Here is a 14,484-nt window from a genome sequence, read left to right on the forward strand (position 1 = left end):
GGAAATCCTGACAAATGCTACAACATGGATGAAACTTGAGGACATTATGATAAGTGAAATAAACCAGTCACAAAAAACAAACCTTGTCCTTTTGACTCCACATATATAAAGTAACTAGTTAAACTCATAGAAACAGAAAACAGAATGGGCCTATGAGGAGGTGGAAATGAGGAGTTATTGGTCAATATGTACAGAGTTGCAGTTTTGCAAGATGAGAAAGTTCTGGAGATTGATTATATAATGTGAATATTATGTAACCTACTGAACTGTACACTTGAAAATGGTTAAGATGGTAAATTTTATTTATGTGTTTTTAACCACAATTTTTTCTATTAACTAAATGTACATCTACCATACAATCTAGTCATTCCACAATTAGGTATTTACCTAAGAGAAATGAAAGCTTAAGTCCACACAAAGACTGCATGAGTGTTCATAGCAGCTTTATTCGTAATAACTCCAAACTGGATACAATCTAAATGTCCATTAACAGGTAAATGGATGAATGAAACATGGTACATTCATCCAATGGAACGGAATGTAAAAAGGAATGAACTATACATGGATGAATCTCAGAATAATTATGCTGAGTGAAAGAAGGCAGACAAATAGAGTCCATACTGTAGGATTTCATTGTGTAAGTCACACTGCAAGTTTCTATAGTGACAGAAAATAGATCGGGTTGCTCAGGGGTGGGGCTGCTGAAAGAAGGTGGGAGGGACCGCTTTCGGTGTGATGTGTTCACTCTCTTGGGTGTGGTGCTGGTTTCACAGGTGTGAGTGTGTGTAAATTTACCAAACTGTGAGAGGGAGGAAGAGAGAGAAGGAAGGAAGGAAGGAAGGAAGGAAGGAAGGAAGGAAGGAAGGAAGGAAGGAAGGAAGGAAGGAAGGAAGGAAGGAAGGAAGGAAGGAAGGAAGGAAGGAGGGAGGGAGGGAGGGAGGGAGGGAGGGAGGGAGGGAGGGAGGGAGGGAGGGAGGGAAGGAAGGTCTGGCTGGGCACGCCTGGGTGCCACACGGGAATTTTAGACATGGCGTCCTCTGAGCAACAACCCCATTGAGCAATGCATATCTGTGGGGTAATGTGGATTTCAAGTATGCCGGCAAGCAGCACCCCTCCCTGTGGCAAAAGGCCACTGCCAGGGAGGCCAGGGGTGGAGGGGGAGGCTAGCCCAGTAGCAGGAATAATTAGGTGGATGTGAGCCCTTATGAGGGAGGAGACAGAGGATGCCAGGATGTGAGTCGAGGGGTTGAGGGTGACATATTGTGGGTGCAGCTTCCTGCTGCAGCTGACCCCCATCCAGAAAGCAGTCAGGAGGGAGGCTGGAATGGACTCCTTTTTTCTATTCCCAGATGGCAGGTGGAAATTAAGAGTGTGGCTCTGGGCACCAACCACAGTTTCTCGGGATGTGTCATACCACCTGCTTGCCGCTGGTGCCAGGGTAAAAGGCCAGGATTTAAGTGATGGAGCTGAAACCTGCTCTGAGAAAGCCATGCATACACTGGCAAACTAGAAGAGGAAGGAAAAAGCTGGTAGCCAGCGTGAGACAGTTTCTTATGGGTTATATGTGTTCCCACCATCTTCCGCATACTGCCCCAATTCTTCAGTGGATGCCTGAAATGCTACTCTTAGCGTTTCACCCTCTGGTTGAAGACTGCCTTTCCTACCTGTGAAGATGTCCACACCTGCTAAGGGTAGAAGGTGGGGGAGGGTGCAAAGGCACTGGTTCTCCCCTGACGGCAGAAGAGGAGGGGCTGCTGAGGAAGCAGGGAGATCGGAGATGTGTAGCAACTCACTTTGTAACTCTCCCCAGGGCTTGCCCTGAGAGGAAGAGAAAGGAAATATTCTAGGGCAGAGACAGGTATGGAGGTGGCCAGGATGCCAGGCTGCAACCTGAGATGATGAAGGGTCTCTTGGGGCAGGGAATTAGTGTCTGTCCCAAGATCACAGTCCCAAATCAGGAGACTCCTCAACCTCAAGTCCCCCGTATAGATCATACACATAAGGCAAGGGTGGAGGGGATCCCCAGCTGGCGGTCGAGAGACCTGGATCCTAGCCAGAGCCCCCATTCCTGAAGCTCTATAGGTGAGGCCCCATCTCCACCTTCCATGGACACCCCTCAGATCGTCCTCCTTTTGGACACTTGGGGCTCGATTTTCACAGGTGTGAAAGGATGTGGAGTAATTGTCAGAGGAGAGTCAGGGTTAGGGGGAGTCTGTCCTGCAGAGAGGTGAGAGGAAGGGCCTGTCTCCAAGGGCAGAGGGGCAGTGGGCTGGATTGACTGTGGCTAGGAATAAAACTCTGATGTAAATTCCACAATCAGCCTCCTGGTACAGATGTGAAAATGGAAGCCCCAGGACATTAATTACCTTCTCAAGATCACACAGTTGGTAGGTATCATGAACCAGAATCTAAACCCTTTTTACAGATTAGAGACCAAAACTTAAAGAGATGGTTGTGAATCCCCCAAGCTCACACAGCTGGGGGGATGGGGATCCTGGTCCTTCAGGGCCCAAGTTCTCTCAGCCCTGGTCTCCTGCTCCCCACCCACTGCACTGGGAGAATGGATCCAGGAGAAAGTAGTCAGGACAAAGGGAACCTGGGAAGCAATTTTGAAAGAAAAAAAGTGAACAAATTTTAGGGGAAAAAAACTCATTTAACCCATTAATCTTACTCCTAAAATATTTTTTTTAAACTACGTATACAAAAAAATGCACCACAGCATTGTTTATTAGAGTAAACATTTGGAAACTCAAAGGAATGATCAAAGTTGTGACCAGTGATCAATGAACAAAAACATACAGTTTTCTGAACAACTCTGATGGACTATTATACAACTGCCAAGAAAGACAGTTACAAAGACCCTATGGCAATGTGGATAAAACTTATCTATAATGTTGGGCAAACATCCTTGGGTCCAGGACTCCCTTTTCCTGCAAATACATTCTATGGAATCAATTCTAAATATGGGAAAGCTTTGTCTGGTTCCTTTGAACAGAGACGTTTGCCATGGCCTGCACAGTTAGGGTGTGTAATGCCCGTCTTGGCATCTTCCCTCCGCCTGATAATGTGAGAGGATGCCCAGGGGTGGGGGCTGTGCTTTCCAAACCGGCCTGGGCAAGGGCTCTTTTCTCTCATTTGTCGATCAATATGTCACTGAAAGTCATACACAGATGTAACCTCATCATGTCTAGATATACATTAACACTACAGTTTTATTGGAAAAGAGAGTAAAATGGAAGAGAAAGAAATCAAATGAGAAAGAAATTCTCCAGGGAGATATGAGCTATGCATTTCCTAAATACAGTTTTTAAATCCAGAAATATATCTGTACACAAGCCCTAGACACTGTCCCATCAGTTAACCTAAAAGCGCCTTTTCACAGGGATCCTACTTTCCGGTCACAGTGGCCTGCCCTGGATGACACAGGCCGACAGGTCCCTGCACCCGTTTCCACCTCTCCTGGGAGAAGGGAATCTCCAGTTCACAAATCTGAGGGCTATGTTCCACTTCCCGTCTTTGCCCCATCCTCCAAGACTCCCTTCCTCGTGGCCCCATGTGTACTTACTCAACCGCCTCAAGTACAGAACAGCATCCTCATACCCTCGGTAGTAGTAATTGTGCAGGATCTGCAAGGTGGGGACACCAGGAAAGTAGCTAAGGCTGCAGCAACAGAGAGAGTCACAGTGGCCTCACCCAGAGCAGCACCTTCCTTTGCTCTTGAGCTTCCTTTGATGGGCATTTCAAAATGTATGCATCCAGTGTCCCATCCCTCCCTATCTGCTAGGAAATGGGGAGCACTTCCTGATCATGTGTCCATAGTATGTTGCAGCAATGTGTTAAACCATTCACAGCTGGTCATCAGCTCCCACCTGGGTGGGAGAGGGTAAAATGTTTATAGTACAACCAGAGAGGGTGCTTTTGGGCCATATGAAGAGCAGAGTTTGGAAACTAGGTTCAAATCCCAGTGCTGCCATATATTGGCTACATGGATGTCACCTCTCATGGCCTCAGTGTCTTCATCTGTAAAATTGACATAAAAATAGTATCTATTGCAGAGGACACTAGAGGATTACACCAGATATTACCCACAAATCCTTTTCTGTAAAAGGCCAGATAGTACATATTTGGGGCTTCACAGGCCACATATTGTCTCTGTGACATCTTTTTTTCTACAACCTGTTAAAAATGGAAAGCTCATAGGTTGTATAAACCATGCCCTGTGTTGGATATGGCCCATGGGCCATAGTTTGCTGACCCCTGCACTGCACATCAGTCGTTCTGTGCACATCAGTCATTCCGATCTGTGGTTCTGACATCATTTCATTTTACAGGGGAGAAAAGAAAATTGAGGCCTGCAGTGCTTAGGGGACTTGTTCAAGGTCACATAGCTAGTCAGTGGCAGGGCCAGGTCTAGGAGGACATTTAAGGGATCGCTTGAGGGGAGGAGACACAGGTGGAACTGAGTGGGCCTCACTGGCTGCCCATCCCACCCCCAGGCCCTGTCACCCTCCTGTGTTCCCTCTGTCCTCCCAGGTCCCCCGTCCCTCACCAGCAGGTCCGGCGGAAACAGGGCCTGGGTCATCCTGGCAATATTCTCCAGAGAGAACTGGAAGGAGAAGTTAAACATGCGGAAGTCATGGAAGATGGCCGGGCAGTCCCGGGGGCAGATGTCCTGCTGCCCGCTGAAGGTGGAGATGGTGATGGCGTCGGTCCAGAAGGAGCAGGGCTGCATGCCCGTGAAGCCGCCGTCTATGTACCGCTGTGGGGGCAGGCAGAGTGAGAAGGGCTCAGTTGGGCTCAAAGGTCCTCTTCCCCACTCAGGAAGTACACCGAGGAAATGGGGCCCTTGGGACAAGCCTTGCGACTGAGGTCTGGGTGGGTGAGCTGTGTGGTCAAAATCACTTCATGGGTCCACAGTAGCCTCATGCAGTCCCAGGGCTCTGTCCCTGCACCGTCTCCCCTCAGCCACCTAAATGGTGCCGAGACTGGGGCTTGGTGGGGAGGCAGACATCTGTACTCTGGATAAAGCAGGAGCAGAACCCTCCCTTGTCACAGCTCCCCCTCCTGGGCTGCCCCCGAGTGAGTCTACCTTCAGCTCCCTTCCCCTCTTGGGGCTTCATCCTCCTCGCAGGCCAGAACACTCACCACACCACGGTAAGTTGGGGGAATGAGGCCACAGTACACGGGGACAAAGCAGCTGCAGTACAGGGCCTGTGGGGAGAGAACAGGGCTGAGATGCCTGAGGCCCTCCCTGGAAGGAAGGCGGAGAGGGCTGCTCTACAGGCCTCCAGGCCTGGCCCTCCCTAAGCCCAGGGTGGAGGCACTGCCCTGGGAAGCGGGGCCCCAGCTCAGTTTCTGGCCTGGCCCTAACTAGCTGGATCTTTGATAACCCACTTGGTCAGTCTGGGCCTGATGTCCCAGCTATAAAGGGAGAAGGTGCCTCAGTGGTCTCCAGGGACCCTTCTAGCACCAAATTTCCATGAATCCAAAGGGATTTGATAAACATTAATGTGTGTCTGACCTGGGTCAGATCCTGGAATCAAAGGAGGGTGATGCCCACCCTTGGGAATGCTCAAACAGGAGGAGGAAGAAGGTAGGTGGCAGTGCATGGGGTGACAGGCACTGCGATGGAGGTGAGCATGGGCACTGTGGTCCTGAAGGAGGCATGCCCGGACTGGGTGGTGGGGCAGGCAGGCGATGAAGGACAGTTCCCTGGCAGGAGTGACTGGAGTCTGTCAAGCAAGTGCAGTGAGGTGGGAAGGTGGGAACAGCAGGTGCAAAGGTCCAGAAGCCTGCTTGGGTTGTGGTTTTCTCATGGGTAGGAGTGAGAAATGGTAGGAGGGGACTGGGGGGGAAAGTCTTGGAGAGTTGGGCACTAATAAACCCACAGGAACATGAGGCAGATGGGGGAGGTATCCATGCCGACTGCCTGCTTATCCCCCATGCCCAGGATCGTGGTTGTGTCAGTGTGGGATGCAAGGATGGGTGGTGAGGACCTTATATTCAGGGGAGGTTAGGAAGTGGAAATGTGGGGTGGAGGTCATGCAGCTTAACCCCTTGTCCTGAAAGAAAATCAGGCATATCCCTACCACTCTCCAGTGAGAATAATTCGTGACTAAAATTTATATTAATGAGCTTAGAATAGTACACAGAGTGTCCTTCCTAAGCGATAACCCATTTAGCGTTAATTCAACCCCTTTTCCAAGGGCCACTGGAAGAGAAGGGGCAGAAGAAGGTGCTATTCCCTCAAACTGGAAGTAATTCAGGGTGGGCACACTACAACCCAGCCTGGGAGGCCCTAAAGGAGACACGAGCCGCCGTTGTCCACAGTTGGGCCTCTGAGCAGCTGCAGGATCAGCACAGAGGACAAGGCAGAGGCAAAAGGAGGGGCTGAGCCCTTGGGGACTCTGGGCGTTGAATTCTTGAGAATGGTTTCTCTTGGGCTTCTGTATCCATCTGGTCTGACAGTGTGCCTGACACAGATGCCAGGAGGGCGAAGGCAGAGAAGGACTAGGGAAGCAGAAAATGAAGCGAGGCGACAGGTGGACCATCACAGGGGCCTGCCAAGAGGAGCAGGACCCGCCCTCGGACCCCTCCTTCCCAGCCCCCACCCTGCGGCACCGCCCCCTCTCCGAGGCTCCTCCCCCGCCCGTGGCCCCGCCCTCGCCCTGGGCCGCTCCCTCTTGCCTCGATGAGCTCCTCCTTGGAAGTATACTCCGAGACCACTACACTCTCTCCATCCGTGAGCCGCGTGAGGGCCACGTGGAGCTTCCCCGTGGCGGCCTTGTAGGAGTCCTCAGGCAGGACCTGGTACAGAAACTGCCTCATCATCTGAACCATCTTGCAGGATGGGGACAAGGGCCCCAGGAAGAATTTCTTCACCTCGGCCACACCCACGTTGAGGACCCTGAGGTACTCCTCTGTGGAGGAAGTAGAGAGCGGCAGGTGGTCAGCAGCCCAGGGCCAAGAGAGGTCACCCGCAATTTTGCCATCTCATCCTGATTCCGACAAATGGGCAAAGCGGGGCTTCTGAAGCAGGGAGGGGCTCGGGAGTCACCCTGTCCCCGCGCACACCAGGAAAGCAAGGCACGGGAGAATTAAGTCTCTGGCTGCAGAGAGCCCACAGCTCTTCAGTGGCAGAGCTAGGCCCAGGGGTCCTGACTCCTTTCACGTTGAGGGCACAGGACCACTTTCCTACCCCAAAATATCTCTCCCCAGTTTCTCATCAACAATGCCTGGAAGTGCACCACCAGACTACATTCTTTTGGGGTCTTAGAGGCTTTTTGCCCTATATGAGATTCCTATAAAGACCGCTACAGTTGAAATCCTTCACCAAGCAACACCCTGTGACATTCGCTTGGTGCCCACTAAGTGTGTGGGCAGGGAGTGGGTACTGGCCTTGAGGCAGGTGCATTACAGGGAGGGGAAAGCTTCCTCTTGAAACCATTGTATCAGGCCTGAGAGGGAGACGGTCCTGAAATATGGAACACGAGCTGTGCCGGGCTGTGCTTCCATGATCCCAGGAGGGGGAGATGACTCTTATCCCTCTTTCTGAGTGGAGCACAGCCAGGCCACATGAAGGCTCACATGTGCCAAATGCGGCTTATAGGGCAGATGCGTTGTTGTTCAGAGAGTGGCCGAGTAAAGTGTAATCCATCCCCCAAGTCCCCAGAATTCCACTGGGCAGGTTAGGGTTTGCAGGCTTAATAAGAAATGCTATCATGTTAGATTCTCACAGAAATACTATGAGGTAGATATTTCTATCCTTATTTTACTCTTGGAGAGGTAATATAACTTGCCCAAGGTCAACCATCCAGTAAGTGGACAAAGTGGGATTTTGAGCTAGGGTCTGTGACCCTGGAATTGCATACTCCTTCCACTACACTAAGCCTCAAGTTTCCAGTGCTGGGCCTGGACCTGCTTCTTGCCAATTGTTGCTAATTTCCACCCTGGGCAAGCCTTCTGGGAAATTCAGGAGCAGAAATAGCTCTGGAAAGGATTGCCAGTTTTTTAAAACAAATATTTAGTTGTGAAACATCCTATAGAGAAGAATTTTCATACAATTAGTGTCATGTAGCACTGGCTATTTGGGAAGTTGGGCAGCCACGAGCTCTCCACCACTGGAGGTAACCAAGCAGAGGAGGGACAAGTGCTTCAGTCACAGAACTTATCAAAGGGATTCCTGCATGGGCAGTAAGAGCTAAGATTCCTTCCAACTTTGAGATTTTGTGTGCTCATGGGTGCCTGACAATACATCTGGGAATTATCACAGTGGACATTATTTTCCTATTTATAAATAGAGCAGCTGAAGCACAGAGAGGTTAAGTGATTTTACCAGTCACACACAGCAATTTGGGGAAAACCACAAAGCTAGAGACTCTAGCCCTCTCATGTTTTACAGTTCCCATTATTCCTCATTAATGGAGGATGAATTGGATAAGGAGCTTCAGCATCATTTTACATGTAGGATCTGAGCCAGAAAAAAAGCTGTGTCTAGCCTGAGGGCAGACAGCCAGGCAATGTTCATCCTGACTGTAAACTCTACCTTCTTTTCCTGGGTGTTGGACTGATCTCAGAGGCTCAATGAGCCTGGGTTACCATGGTGATGGCCTTTCCTCCCCGACACTGAGAATCACAGCTGCATTTGTGTAGTAGGACTGACCTGAGCAACAGAGCATCATAGCTGTCACCCGCTTACAGGGGAGGGTGCTCCTGGGAGGTGGGAGGGCCCTACAGTTTAATCGAGGTTAGCTTTACCAGGTGCAACTTGTGTAGTGTTTTCCCTCAGTGATGACCAAGTCATCAGTAGGCTATGAAGCAACTGAACATTTGGATAACAAGGTGCTGGGTCAGTGAGTGCCAGCCTGCAAAACCAGTCAGGACTGGGAGTTGAACCAGGGTGGGGATCCATTGTTTTTGGAATTCTTAATGAGCAGCTAGAAGTGGCCTTGACTGGGTTGGTGGCCTTTCCCACAATGCCTCAGAGCTAGAAGCATCTGGTTTGTTCAGCTTGCCCATACACTCCAGGGCTCCCAGCAGGAGGTGCTCTCTGGGACCGATGGAAGGAAATTTATTCTCATTGTCCAAGAAATACATGGTCATTGTGGAAAAAGAATTTTTAAAAAGGCAGATAAGCAAAAAGAAAAACTTAAAATGTCTTGGAATTCCTTCACCCAGAGATTAACATTTGGTTTATGTCTTCCTAGACTATATATTTTATATTAACTCTTACTTATAAGAATACATATATGGAGTCATACTCTATACACTACTTTGTAGTCTGTTTTTTTCACCCAATAAATCACATCTTTCCACATTGGTACGTACCCATTTATAACCTAATTTACAAGTGGCATGGAAAGCTATTGTAAGGTTATGCCATTATTTATTGAGCAGTTCTCCAATAGGAGGTAGCTATTTAATTGGTTTAGTTGCTTTTCTAAACAATGCTGCAATGAATAATCTCATGTTAATTTTTTTGCCTGTGTTTTTAATTATTTTCCTTAGGATAAATTCCTAGAAGTGGGAATGCTATGTCAAAGCTATGCGCATTTAGCTTTGTAATGCTTATTTTAATGGTGGCTTTTATATATTATCCATTTATAATCAACTCTCAGATGTTTAGGGGTGATTGTGGGTGACAGGGACAAAGCAGTGGCCATATAGACATCTCCAATATACTCAGATGGGAGAATGTTTTTTTGGAAATTAGCAATGCTCTAGGCAGAATCATACAGCAGGGTGGGGTGGGGGGAGATTGTCTGATTTCTCCCACTCAGGTGCTCAGTTTAATATTCTTTCCTACTGCCCACTGGGACTGTGTACCAAAAGATGCCTTGATCTCTGCCTCTCCTTGTTTCTCTTCCAGTCTTGCTCTGTGTGTCTCTGTCCTCAGAGTCTCTGATTGTCTCTTTCTCTGTGTCTCTTTTTCTCTCTCTTTTCCTAGCTGAGGGAGAAGCAACTAATCTGGTTAAACAAGTTGTTTTTGATAGTTAAGTGTTGAGCATAGCAATTGCTGAGCCCTGTGAAGAGGGATAAATTTAGCTTGCTTCTTTATGCATCTCTATACTTTCCCGCACCTTCTCCCATTTAAAGCCTTCCTTCCAAGCTGCAGGCTGCTGGGCTCTGAGACAGAGCCCCACACTGACCACAATGAGATTGGATTTAGAAGCAGCACCTCAGGAAAGTCAAGGTCAGCTCTTCCCACCCCCAACCCACACTTGCCACATCCACTTCTGCTTCCTCCCACTTCCTTTCACACTTTTTTATTATCTAAGGGGAAGTCTGTCTCCCAAGCCAGGAAGGAGCTTTTCAGAGGGCAGGTTTTTGTGGTCCTTTCTTCTCTATAGTCTATCACTGTTCTTTGCCCACAGAGGGCCAGTCAGAAACTTTTGCTATGAGCTGAGAACTCCTCAGGGGCAGGAACAGGCCACACTCAAGCCTCCCGTGACACTCGATGGGTGCCCAGTATTTGTTCAGTGTGTGAGTAAAGGAAAATAAAAGCCCAGCTGGGAGGAAAAGAAAGCGATGGAGATACTCACAAGAAGAGCTACTTGATTTAATTACCCAATAACAGCTTGAAAGCAAGACCATCCCAGATAGACGGATAGATAACAAAGCTAACTATATTTATAAACGCGGCCAATTCACCAGGTTTTATGAGTTTATTGTGCCAAGAACTTCAGTAGAAGAATAAATAAGATCCTGGCACTGGGAGGTTTTGAAGGGCATTGGGAAGTCACTGCAAATCTCATCCACTAAGAGAGGCTTTTACGCTTTTCTTGACTGACCAGATCCATTTCTTGGAAAGAACAAAGGCTTTGGAGTCAGGGAGTTATGGTTCAAATCCCAGCTCCACCACACGCTATCTGGGTCAGCACTGACTAGTCAAATAACTTCTTCAGCCTCAATTTGGCCACCTATAAAATGTGAATAATAATAATATTAACTTCACTGGGTTGTTAAAACAAATAGCTTTTTAAGTGCCAGCAAGTAGTAAGTGCTTAATATTTGGTTATGCCAGTAATTCCCCACGTGACCACGGCCAAGGCTTCTCGATGTTTCTGGCTTTCAGCTTTCTTATCTGAACAGGGGACAACGCTCCCTGCCCGCATTTATAGAGGTACATCAGGCTCACTTGTGGATGCAAAAGAGCCCAGTAAAAAGGCACTGAGGAGATGAGAGGGTGTACCCTTGTCTCAGAGCATAATGGGGGGCGGGGATTAGGTATAATGTAGTATAGGCACCGTTGGCAGCAGCTTTCCCTTCCCTGTCAATTGGGGGACCCTACAGGTTTAGTAGGGGAAAAGGCGGGCTTGGAAAATCATCGGAGGGGAAGGAAATGGATGATTAGGTATGTGCTTATTTATTTACTGAAATGCCCAATGTTTACCCCTTCGTGAGGGCAAGGATGGTCTCCATCTTGTTTATGTATCTCTATACTTTCCTAGCACCTGATCGAGTGCCCGGAACATGGTAAGCACTTAATAAACGTAAGTGCACGCATGAATAATGGATAAATGAATGAACCACAGGAATCAAAGGAGGATACTAAAGCCCAGAGAAAGCAGCAGCTATTCAAGGTGACCCAGAGAATAAAAACGGCATTTCTTCCCCTCTTCCCCTCTTCCACGCGGCCTCTTGCTAAATGAAAAATTCTAGAAAGATGAGCATCTGGCAGCTGGGGATCCAGTTCACAGGGTGCCCGAATTAGGGCTGCTGTGCGGGATGGGTCTGCCTTGGAGGATGGGGCTACACGGCAGCCAGGGTCTCCCCATGGAATGGTAGCCTAGCAACAACTTCCGGCTCAGCCAATCACGCGAGGCGCCTCCCGCCCAGTTCTCCGCCGGCCCTGTCGCGCAGCAGCGGTGAGCACCGGGAAGCTGCGCGCGCAGCAGCCCGTGGGGAGGCGCGGGCGAGCAGGGGCTCGGTTGCCAGGAGAGCCCAGCAATTCTGGGAGTTCCTGTCTGGAGCACCGGGAAGTCTGCTGCTCTTACCTGGCCCTTAATTGTAGGCTAAATGATAGGTTGCATTTCCCTGTTGGCTATATCTTGACTGTCCTACTCCACTAGCATAACAATTATTATTATTATCTTAACAGTCGTTTACCTAAGCAAGTTTTCACACCCAACGGTCTCAGTTTATCCTCCCAGTGATAGCAAGCCCCTGAGGGGCAGTGGCCCTAGTTTTTTCACAATTTTATTTCAATATCTCACATGGCAGGGCCATTGATTGGAAAACAGTTGGGCTTCAAGCTGCAATGTCGCCACTGAACGGTCCATAGCAACCCTCTGGGGAAGAGATTTTTCGTCAGGCAGCCTTTGTGAAAAAGAAACTTCAAGTGGAGACCCATCATATAAAACAGCTAAAAACGGGGCTGTTCTGGGTTGAAGCCAAGTGGGGCGTCAGACCCTGCCCAATCACCCCACCCCAACCCTTTGTAGGAAGCCCCTGAAAGCACCACCCTGAAACTCCTAAAATTATAGAAGCCTAGGATCAAAAATACTAAACCAGACTAATTCTCTCATTTCACAGGTAAACTCAATAAATATGGATGATAGCTGGCTGGCTGGCTGGCTGGCTGGCTGGGCAGGATGGAGACATAAATAAAAAGATGGATATACCCTAGGTCACACAGTCTATGTTAGCAGAAACTGGAACAAGAATGTATGAGAAAACTTGTCTTTTCTACTCTGTTTTGCATACATTATAGACTTTAGCCAAAAGCAAAACACTCTGATTTGGGAAGTGCTTAAAAAACGAAAAACAAAAAAACAATACTACAATACTTTGCTATGGATAACAACAACCTTCCACACACACCTTTTTCTAACCATAACAGTTTACTAAATAATTGGATTTAAAAGTTTGGATCAGCTTATATGTGGTTACCATAGCAACAGCAGTACCTCCCACTGGTTCCTCACCTGGAATCCTATGAAGGTGCCTGTGGGACTCTTTCTGAGGGTATGGGACCTCACCCGGCCCTGGTGCCTCTCTCCCGGAATCCAGGCACAATCTCCCCAGTTTTCCACTAAAGGATCTACTGATCACCTTGAGTTCTCTGGAACCCCACAACATTCTCAGAGCCATTGCCCTGCTCTTTTCAGTTGTCTTTGGTGGACCCAGAAGTCCTTTGGGGATCCTGCCCCACAGTGGAAACCAGCACTGCCTCCCTTCCAGGCAGTGGCCTGTCCCCCCTACAGACTCTCCCTGCACTACTGAGGAGACACTGGGATAATGCAAGAGTTGTGAACTACTCCCCTTTTAATCTTAAGAGTTGTTTTTGGCTTTGTTTTGTTTTGTTTTTTGTTCTATAGGTCAGAGGACCTCCAGGTGAACCTCTGCTATACAGGAAGAAGGCCATCTTAGAGCCTCTCCTCATTTGGGATTTGCTCAAATTAAGGCACCACTGCAGAGGAACGCCCATGCCTCCCTCTTTCAAAATCTTAATTACAGTTTGTTTCTGCTGACCAAAGTTATTCACTGTTTTAAATGTCCGGGACTTTCAATGGTTGGGCCTGATACCGACATCTCTCCACCTATGTTGCATTCATCTTCAAGTTCTCATGAAACAGCAGGACTCCAGTCCCACCCTGCTGTTTACTGCTTTACTGGCGGCCACCTTTTGGTATCTCCGTGGTGCCAGGCTCCGAGGCCTCTTGTCTCCTTTAATCTTCATGACACTCCTTTGAAGTACATACTATGGTTACCTCCTCTTTACAGATGAGAAAATGGAGGCTAAACCAGTAACTTGCCCAAGGTCACACCACTGGAGTCCTATGGGCCCCAAAGCCAGTGTTCTTTCTACCACAGCTGGCTGCCTGCACCAGGGACATGCCCCTTGTCCCTCAGAACCTCCATTTCCCACTGTGAGGTGAGGAGGTAGTTCCGCAAAGGCTCTTGGGATCTGCCTTTCCAGGATTTAGTCTAGGCATTCCTCCTAAGGGCTCACATGTCCCTGGGAGACAAGGAAATTCTTTCTCTAGGGAAACAATCCAAACCACATCTTCAACCATATGGTCCTCTATCCACATACCCAAAGCCCTTCTCAGGCAAGCTCAGTTTCCTCTCTCAACAGTGAACACATGGGCACAATCCTGCTTCCCTTCTCTGTCACTTCTTCTGTTTTTTACCATTTGTGCAGACCACCCCCTAAAGCAAACCTCTCAGCTTAAGGCCTGGGCCTCCTCTTTAAAGCCTTCCCTTATCATCTCTGCTGTTAGCTCTCTCTCCCCTTCTTGTCTGCACCATTTATTTCAGGCTGTCCTAAGTGGCCTGACCTATTCCTCTGTCTAGCCACATTCCTTGAGGACAACACCTGTATCAAAAACACCCCCCACCATTATTGTCTAGCAATCCATAGCAGATACTCAAGAATGAATCAACAAACTAATGTTCTGTAAGCAGGGACTATTTCTGTTTGGTCCTCCATTATACCCCCATACTTAATTCAGCACCCAGCACACTTTAGGGACTTAATAA

The 14,484-nt window shown here is 48.4% G+C and overlaps 1 protein-coding gene across 7 annotated transcripts in view; it reads right to left on the bottom strand.

Annotated features, from left to right (window-relative positions):
- PNPLA1 (patatin like domain 1, omega-hydroxyceramide transacylase) overlaps positions 1 to 14,484 on the bottom strand; it is a 47,794-nt gene that overhangs the window by 12,918 nt on the left and 20,392 nt on the right. For all 7 annotated transcript variants that reach the window (XM_017648842.3, XM_017648841.3, XM_017648840.3 and 4 more), the window contains exons 2-5: positions 6,688 to 6,920; positions 5,146 to 5,211; positions 4,550 to 4,759; positions 3,566 to 3,626 (exon numbers count right to left, since the gene is read on the bottom strand). In XM_017648842.3, the coding sequence (XP_017504331.1) occupies positions 3,566 to 3,626; positions 4,550 to 4,759; positions 5,146 to 5,211; positions 6,688 to 6,920 (570 nt within the window). The remainder of the gene's footprint in view (positions 1 to 3,565; positions 3,627 to 4,549; positions 4,760 to 5,145; positions 5,212 to 6,687; positions 6,921 to 14,484) is intronic.

Source organism: Manis javanica, chromosome 16, assembly GCF_040802235.1.
Source record: "Manis javanica isolate MJ-LG chromosome 16, MJ_LKY, whole genome shotgun sequence".
NCBI lineage: Eukaryota > Metazoa > Chordata > Mammalia > Pholidota > Manidae > Manis > Manis javanica.